The sequence below is a fragment of the Limulus polyphemus genome, unplaced genomic scaffold, assembly GCF_000517525.1.
Source record: "Limulus polyphemus unplaced genomic scaffold, Limulus_polyphemus-2.1.2 Scaffold2880, whole genome shotgun sequence".
Lineage (NCBI taxonomy): Eukaryota > Metazoa > Arthropoda > Merostomata > Xiphosura > Limulidae > Limulus > Limulus polyphemus.
Window position 1 is genome coordinate 16,833 of NW_013668490.1, and position 9,793 is coordinate 26,625.

Genomic DNA, 9,793 nt, shown 5'->3' on the forward strand with positions numbered 1-9,793 from the left:
AACAATAGTGTTATCCAAAGAAAAAGTGAACATGGTTTCGTTATTTATAATGACATTTTATTATCTTAATGACATATTCTCGGAACACGAGTATTATATTGTGTTGTTTATTAATATTTTAATTTACGTTTTGTAAATGTAACATGAATTGAATGATGGTACGGATTATAATTGTGCTGACCTTTTTTGTTTGGATATGTTAATTTTGTATTCACGACAGGTATAATAAGTTAGGGTGCGAATTATAGGCCTATTGACTAGTTGTTATTTAGACATGTTTTGTTAATTTGGTAATTGATAATATAGATAAAGAAAGTTAACACAAAAACTTTCGTTTTTACTTCTCCTCACCCAACGTTTTTGACAAGACGGTGCTTATGCTTATTGCTGAGTATATTTTGGAAACCATTTAAACAAAAAATGGTCTATGTGTGTATGTGTGTGTATTCTACAACACTTCAGGACCATGGTACAGTACCTTATCTTAACCAATCCTAGTTGCACTGAACACGACTGTACAAACAGATTTGATTAGCTTCAGATCATTCAGAGGTCAACTTAACAAATCAAAAGAAAAGTTCAAAGAATCCTCACGTAGATAATTTTTCTTTACTCATTAATTTATTTGAGTTTGTTGACAATACTGTCGAGGTGTACTATATAATTTACCTGTTTCTCCATTTGATTAAGCAACGCCTCCGTTCTCATTATGAGTGACTTTCAAACCTTTATGCGGACATCATTTGTAGCCAGTTTTAAGTTTTCCCTCTCACGATTTTTGTACTAATTTTGTTACTTTACCCAAGTTCTCCGCCCCATCACCGTGACCCGGCATGGCCAGGTGGTTACGGCGCTCGATTCTCAATTTGAGGGTCGCGGGTCGGAATCCCCGTCCCACTAAACGTGTTAGCTCTTTGAGCTGTGGGGGCGTTATAATTTAACGGTCAATCCCACTATTCGTTGGTAAAAGAGTAGCCCAAGAGTTGGCGGTGGGTGGTGATGAGTAACTCCCTTCCCTCTAGTCTTTCACTGCTAAATTATAGACGGCTAGCGCAGATAGCCTTTGTGTAGCTTTGCGCGAAATTAAAAAAAAAACCTGTTTCCGTTTAAGCAAAAAATCACTATAACACCTGTAACAATTCAGTTCAAAGTCAAACAAACAGATCTTGTTACCATGGTGAGCGGAAAGCCATCTTGAACAATTCTATGTCGTCACGATGGCTTAACCATGACATAATTAAATTTCAAACTGTACTTCTTGCGTATTCCCAGTTCAACTTCCGATAGAGCTCAGGTTTCTGGTTTTCTGGTATCTAATTTTTAATCTGTGCTATCTATCAGTATCATACCAACTGATACTGCACAGAACTGTAATCATATTGAGATGTTAATGAATTTGTTTTTCCTTTGGAATACTATATTTGTACCAATACCACAACTATCAACTTTAAACGACATACAACATTTTAAAGTGATTCTGGTAGCTTGTTGATCTTAGTGTTTAATGTTACATGTTTTATTGTAATTGTGTGAATCTAAGAAAGTTTTTTTTTTTTGTAACATTGTTAGTAAATTATTGAAACTGGATTTTAGGCTATCAAAAGTGATCCACAGATCAGAGATCGAATTCTTGGAGCCTACAACATGATGTTGGATTTTTATGGAATAGAACTTGTAAATAAACTCACGGGAGAAGTGAAACGAGGAAACAACTGGGAGGAAAGAGTCAAGAGCCTAAACAAGTAATTATATTTCTATTATTACTCTTAGGGGCGTAGCCAGGGAGGTTCGGACGACCATCCATGTATTCTAAAGTGTCTAAAAGTCCACTATCTTCTGATTTTTTTTTTCATTTTACAAGGCTTACATAAGATGTTCACAACTCAGCAACTTATTACTGTGAGGTAAACTAAGCTCCTTTGTTTTCGCTCTCTTGAATTTTAAATATTTTAATTTATTTTAAGCTAAGGTAAATAACTTTTTTGGAGAAAAAGACTCCCACCCCACCCACTCTATGGTACTGGCTATGCCCTTGTTTCTAAATTATATTGTGGTACTTGCAGGTTCACTGATTTACTTCTCAAGTAGTAACCACAAATAAAAAAGGAGGAGGAATGACCAAAATATATATAACGAAGTTAAAAATTAGACTTGACTGTGTTGAAGAAATGAGATTAGATACAATGTTACACAAATTAAATTAATCTTTATTTATCGAGCAAAACAATGTGGGAAAAAGGGAACGTCAAGTGTTTTTAGATAACAGAAAGAATCTTTGGAACTCCCTCTCTATTCAAAAGATAGCTTTTGTTCTAGACTGAGAAAGCATGACATTATATACACAAATCACCACCCAGTGAAGCAGCGGCATGTTTAAGGGCTTATTAAACTAAAACCCGAGGTTTGATACCCGCATAAGACATAGTACAGATAGCGCGAAGTGAAAGTAATGAGAATTTAACAGTGTATTGTAGTAGTTTAGTAGTCTGGGTTATTAAAAAGTGACTTAAGGAATTAACCCTTTAGCTCAGTTGATAGAGCACTTGCCTGGTGTGTTAGTGGTCTAGGGTTCAGAACTGACTCGCGGAAATATATATTGGAAAAATAAATTACCACAACAGTACTACAGAAGGCGGATTTCCTTTATACAAGAGACTGTTAGAACACATATATCTGAAACAAACAAAAAACTCAGTAAACTAAACTGGTTACCTTTTTAAGTTACAATATAAAGAAAATGTTGTTTTTCAAACATCACAACAGGGACGTCATTTCATTGTTTGTTTGTAATTAAGCACAAAGCTACACAATGGGCTATCTGTGCTCTGCCCACCACGGGTATCGAAACTCGGATTCTAGCGTTGCAAGTTCGCAGACTTACCGCTGTGCCACTGGAGGGTCGTCATTTCATAAAAAGATTATACAAACTATGTGACAGATCTTTAAAGTTAACTTAGATATGTGGATACTTCAACGGTTAAAATATTTTTTATACTCACAAAAATATTGAGTATTATTTAAAATCCATAGAGTTGAGGGAGCAGTTAAACTAATATTGGTTCAGCGGTAAGTCTGCAGGTTTACGAGCCTAAAAGTCGGGTCTCGATACCCATGATGGGCAGAGCATAGATAATCCATTGTGTAGCTTTGTGCTTAAGAACAACTTAAATCAAACTGAAATTCGTTAATATTTTAGAATTTCTGAAATTACACTGTTTAAATCAAAATAATACCAAGCTTAAGTACTCTTAAAATATTTTTAATTTGCATTCGTGTTTAGCAGTTATAACACTATATTTCAGAACACCATTATGTGACTCTAGATTACACTGTTCAAATTTATTAAAATACTTGACTCAGTGTGGCTCATGCTGGACTGTACATGTAAGGTCACATGGTTATCGCCAAAAAACAAAATATGGCGGTCAAGTCCCACTATTCAGACCGAAAAGAGTAGCCAAAGAGTTTGCAGTGGGTGGTGTTTACTAGCTGTCGTCCCACTAATCTATCACTTTGAAATTAGGGATTGTAGCTTTGCGCGAAATGCAACAAACAAACATCAAAATAAGAGCAGTCAGAAAAACTGAATACCCTCGCCCCGCCGCTACTTTTCGAAATTGCATGCGTTTATATTGGATAACGTCAGAGTTCACCATCGAAAACTCAGAAAATCCTTCTCAGATCCAGAATGATCAATGATCCGGATCATTTTTTGTAGAGTGATGAGGAATCTCAAACTTAATGTGCCCATGAAATATGCTACAAATCGGATCACACTTTACAGAATTATTAACCCTAAACCGCGAAAATGCCCTATCTACCCATTATATAAAATGCTTCAATGTGATCCAAAATCGATCAGGATTTGGATCCGGACCAAATGTGGGGAGGACTGTCCCATAGGAACTTCCCATTTTCGTGTACATCGGTCAATTAATTGTCGAGATACGCGCGCGGAAACATAGACATTTTAAAATCCGATTGCAATACACCCCACCTCTAGAAGTGAGGGTAACTAGGTTCATTCATCTTTGCATCTAACAGTATCGGTCAAGCCTACAACATCCTACTTGTGCTCTGGAAAACCTGTGATGCCAATCTGTGAGTCAAAACCTACTCTCAAATGAAATTAGTACTTGTGTTTATGGCAAAGCTACCAAGGCTACCTACCGCCGACCATAATTTTAAACTACTGACTGTCACTCTTATAATGCATCAACAGCTTAAAGTGTAGAGAATATTTTGCGATATCGCACGGATTAACAACTGTGAAATTCAGAGGCTCTGCCACAGGACCAACAGAATTCCCTTTTAATAATCAACAAAGGTCACGTTCACTCTTTAATGGCGGAAACTTTAGCTAAAGCTCGTTTAAACAATGTAACGTTGAGCTATGGTTAAATAAAGCTCGTTTAAACAATGTAACGTTGAGCTATGGTTAAATAAAGCTCGTTTAAACAATGTAACGTTAAGCTATAGTTAAATAAAGCTCGTTTAAACAATGTAACGTTGAGCTATGATTAAATAAAGCTCGTTTAAACAATGTAACACTGAGATATGGTTAAATAAAACTCGTTTAAACAATGTAACGTTGAGATATGGTTAAATAAGACTCGTTTAAACAATGTAACGTTGAGCTATGGTTAAATAAAGCTCGTTTAAACAATGTAACGTTGAGCTATGGTTAAATAAAGCTCGTTTAAACAATGTAACGTTAAGCTATGGTTAAATAAAGCTCGTTTAAACAATTTAACGTTGAGTTTTGGTTAAATAAAACTCGTTTCACCATGAAGCTCGTTTAATCAGTGGTGTTGAACTATAGTTTAATGAAGTTGTTCAACTAATGCAGCTTTGAGCCATGGTTTAATGAAGCTTATTCAACCAATGCGACGTTGAGTTACGGTTTTAAAATAATATATAACTTGAGAATACCGAGTAGTTTTATGACGTATATCAAGAGATATTTAACTTGATGATCGTAATTATTTATTTACTGTTATAAGTTTTAAAAATATTCTGTTAACTTACAATCCTGATTTATTATTATTATTATTTATAAAAAGGTTTTGTTTCTTTGTAGTTAAGCACAAAGCTACACAATGGGCTATATTTGTGCTGTGCCCTCTACGCCTATCTAGTGTTATAAGTCTCTAGACTTACCGCTGTGCCACTGGGGGAGCATATAAAAATTAATTTAACATATTTTTCAGATATCTTCATAACTACTTACGGATTACCCGGATCCTAAAATTTCTTGGTGAAGTGGGATTTGAAGAGTTTAAATGCCCCCTAGTGGAGTTTCTCCTTCTTGAGTGCCTAAAAGAAAAGTCTTTGACAGAAGCTAAAATATCTCTCAGAGACTATTGGACTTGTGTACTACGAAACGAAGCAGATCGTACTTACATACTACGTCTTCTCAATCAGTTTTGGCCTAACTACGAATCATTTTGAAAAACAATTAACTTCGCCATGATGAGAAGAGCTGTAAGACACTGGCACAAACGAACGGAGTAACGAATTCAAACAAACAAAAAATTAATTATAATATCAGGAAAAAAATGTGCCTGCGATTTTTGAGAGACTATAAAATAACAGAACCCTAAAAGTCATGTTTACATATTTACAGTTAAACTATAATTTTTGTTTTACGTGAACATTTATAAAACTACCCATTTTGTTTTCTATAAACACTTTTAAGGCTTTTCCCTTTCCGTGAGCACTTCTAACGTTTTACCTTTTGTCTTCTGTGGACACTTTTTGTAAAACTTCCAATTTTGTTTTCCTTAAACACTTGTAAAACGTTCCTGTAGTTTAAAACAAAAGTTTATCCTTGCTTTACGGAGCTAGTCAATTTTGCCATGTGAATTAAAGGATCCATATTTTTGTCGTCAAATTTGAAAACCTTGGATGTATGTTATACACCGTTAGCTGGAATATATCCTCATGTAAACGAGGGGATGTTTTTTTTTTGTTGTTGTTGTTGTTGTCGTTTTTCCATGTATGCTTTTCCACTTTCCTAAAAGACTATTTTATGTTGTCTAAATAAAGCAATTATCAGTTATAACGTGTGGGCATCAATTATTTCACGTTGTTATAACTGGAGTTTAGGTTGTATGACACTACATTACAGGCTAAGTGTGAGTTGTTGAAAGTAACTAGTGGATTAGACATTCTTCTGAAAATTGAAATCGGGTCCAAATTGAACTCGTTTCTCTTGTTTAAAACGTTGCTGGGTTGGGCCCCGTTTAGTCTTCAAACGGTTTTCCAATTTCACAGGACAGTGTTTCAAATCGTTTTTTTTTATCTACTTCCACTTGAGGTCGAAGTTCAGGTATTGGGACACTACAGAAGTGAAAGAACAAAATATTTTCGCCTTATCGTGTAGTCATATAAAAAAAGTAGCATTAGATATTACGTATCAGAAACAAACCAAAGTGTTTGTATTTGTCACGTGATTTCTGTTTTACAAGTTAAGTATTTGTTTCCTCAGAAAATGTAAAGTTAAAATAAGGTTAAATTTTAGACATGCCTCTACAAGGTACACATGGCTGGTGTATTCAAACTCCATTTTGACGTCGCACAAGCGGATGAGAATGATACCCCCCACCCCCCCATCATGCCCAAAGTTGGAAAAAAAAAACGCGGCCTAGCTAACTAATTAACTGATGTATGAATTGGCTGCCAATTTTGATTTCATTCATTTAAGTCACATGCTTATTCCTTTTTTTGGCCGCACTTTTTTCCACAAGTAAGTTCTTTTTAACTAAATATGATATAGTTCTCTTTCATTCTGGAAGTTATAAAAGTGTTTCTTGCACAAAAGCATATTCTGAAAGTGTGTAAGAAAGAACAGAATTAGAATACAAGTTGGGTACTAAGTTTTAAACTGTTGAACTTTGTTGGCAAAAAAAAAGAAGAGATTGAACTACTTTTGAAAATTCCACATTTAGGAAAAAAAAGATACAGACAATTTTCACTCATCATATCAGGTTAAAAAATAAGAAACATATTTGTTATAAAATATATTTATTGAGCAGCTGCTATTATTAAAAAAGAAATCAACATACACCACACAGTTACTGGAAATGAACAGCTTTCAAATAACCTCTACAACAACCATTACAAGGAAATCTTCCCAAGCAGAGATGTTTGGTTTCTCACATACATTTATCATATTTGAGTACAAACTATTAAAGGCATCATCAGAAAATTACAAAAAATGATCACTATTGCATAAAATAAACACGAGTACCCAAACATTTTGTAGCATTACGATTTCATTAAAATTTTGATGGCAGTTTGGTATGTGAAGGACTTTTATTAAGTTTATCGATGTTGAAAATGTTCACAAATTTTTGCTGATTGACTTTGCTTCTCCTGGGGTGTAATTAATATTTTTGTAACTCATAGGAAATGAATTTATGGTTCAGAATGGCAAAAAAAAAAATCATCTAAAACTTAAACTCCTTTTAATATGGCACACACAGATGCAGATCATACAAACCACAAATATATATATATATTGATTTTACTTTAAAAATTTATACTTTGTATTTGTATTTTTTGCAGGCTCTTTCTTGATTAAAGGAAACAAGTGTTGTTATGAGAGCTTTAATACATGGCTGATCTACACTGCATAAGAAAGTACTAAGATTATTAAAACTTCATTCTAAAGATTAGACTGTCTTTCAAATCATTTCACAGATAACAGTAAAGGCACAGTTTAACTTAAGATCCAGTTTGGACTCGTGAAAATGGGTATTGGTCTTTAAAGCACTGGTATTTAATTTTTAAAATACATTCGTTTGAAATTATACATCTTAAAATAATTACAGATAACAATGAGCTCTAAAAAATCCCTTTAAGAATTAACAAGTGCATTTCTTGATAAGAAGATTAAGAAAGAAAAAGGTGGACTTGAAATGGTGGAAGTACAAAGTATCATTTATGTACACCTTTCTCCCAAGATAATAACCTTCAAGTCTGAACTTTGTCCAGCAACTGATATTGGATTATTAGTAAAAACACGAGTAAAAAAAAATTCTTAGTCAAGGACAAAAATCATGTGACATAGCTTCTGTCTTACAAGTACCTAGTTATGAGGAGCAGGTTATGTACATGACATGTTTTGAAAGTACTTTGTTATAAGCTGTTTATATTAGTAACCCAATTATCTAATTAAGTACCTAATTGTTCAGTACGTATACCAGGATGTTGTTGTCAGCTAGATTGTCCTCAACTTCTCTGATAATAAACTTGAAAATAAAAGTTTGAAGGTAGCTTGAATGGATAAAAAAAAGTTCAGTAAAACTTTAACCTACTGACAAATATTAAACATTTCAACAAGGTTTTGTCATCATCGGCAGTGTTGTTCACCTGTTACTATGTTAAACTTGTAATGAAATTTCCTTTATTAAATATTCAAGCCATCTTCATACTTTACTGTCTCAAACAAGTTCCTCCTTATCATATCCAACTTAAAAATAGTTAATGATGATGGAAAGTTGTTACCAAATACTATTCTTTCCTATTGGAGTAATACAAAGCAAAAACAAAATCAAGTTTTTTTGTAATATAATTTCTTGTTTCCCTCTTGAAATTGTTAAAGAAAGTACTATGTAAGTTTGTCTATGTGCTTGTGATATCGTTAACTTTTGACAACTTTCTTAGTTTTGTTTATGACTCATGATTTTCCATTACCTTCTTCAATAACTTCATTATTTATAAATGCACCATGCTATGGTTTTCCCATTCTGATCATTACAATAAATCATTCCCATTTATATAGGAAAAATCAAAGACATTATCAACCTAAAATGAGTACTTGACGTTAGTAATGCATAAATGTTTCAAACTAACGGCAGTTCCACTGTTCAGATGTTCAAGTTGTACTTTTATTTTATTTTTTGTATCTTTTTTTAAAGATAACCCCAAACCATGAATTTCCAGGTTTATTGCATTTTTGGTTGAATTATCACATTTAACATATTTTGCTTTAATTATTATAATTATTAACATTACACAGGCATAAGAAGTATGCAGCAGTAAACCTAGGGCTTTCTGATATCACAACTTGGACTTCACTTTGGACATTAGGTTGTCCAGTTTCAAGGCTAACCCCATATTACCTTTGATCTTAAGCTTTCCAGACATGAAAGCTGCCGTGGGCTTTAAAGACCCTGAGAACATCTGTATAAAGCTTTCTGTATCTACAACAAAAGTGACATCTCCATTAACAGGTGGATCTCCTTTACCAACTGAGCCTCTTCCATTCTTTAAGTCTATGTACCACCTTTCCTTTGGTTCTCCTGTAACAAATCAAATTTTAACATATTGAAAAATATTTAAAATTATTTAACAAATCATCTAAATTAAATTCTTAAAGGAAAATATTCAGATACAAAAGTCAAATTTAATTTCTGATTAAAACTGTCAAACAACATTTTTCAGTAGTAATCAGAAAAATAACTTTGAAGCAAATTTTGTTCTTACATAGACATCATCTATCTTACAATGCATCACATTACTGGTTAAGAAAATGTAACATCAGAACCAATGGTATTTTGTACTGTTGAAGTACAGTACCACATGTTGCCATGGTATTTTGTACTGTTGAATTACAGTACCACATGTTGCCATGGCATTTTGTACTGTTGAATTACAGTACCACATGTTGCCATGGTATTTTGTACTGTTGAAGTACAGTATCACATGTTGCCATGGTATTTTGTATAGTTGAAGTAAAGTATCACATGTTGCCATGGTATTTTGTACTGTTGAATTACAGTACCAC

At 33.6% G+C, this 9,793-nt stretch overlaps 2 protein-coding genes across 2 annotated transcripts in view; one reads left to right on the top strand and one right to left on the bottom strand.

Annotated features, from left to right (window-relative positions):
- LOC106468122 (opioid growth factor receptor-like protein 1) overlaps nt 1-6,064 on the top strand; it is a 20,539-nt gene extending 14,475 nt beyond the window's left edge. Inside the window, exons 4-5 of the mRNA XM_013928534.2 lie at nt 1,594-1,742; nt 5,211-6,064. Of these exons, the coding sequence (XP_013783988.1) occupies nt 1,594-1,742; nt 5,211-5,451 (390 nt within the window). The 3' untranslated portion in view covers nt 5,452-6,064. The remainder of the gene's footprint in view (nt 1-1,593; nt 1,743-5,210) is intronic.
- Nucleotides 6,065-7,578: 1,514 nt separating this feature from the next.
- LOC106468123 (hydroxysteroid dehydrogenase-like protein 2) overlaps nt 7,579-9,793 on the bottom strand; it is a 22,777-nt gene continuing 20,562 nt past the window's right edge. The window contains exon 8 of the mRNA XM_013928535.2: nt 7,579-9,308. Within this exon, the coding sequence (XP_013783989.1) occupies nt 9,067-9,308 (242 nt within the window). The 3' untranslated portion in view covers nt 7,579-9,066. The remainder of the gene's footprint in view (nt 9,309-9,793) is intronic.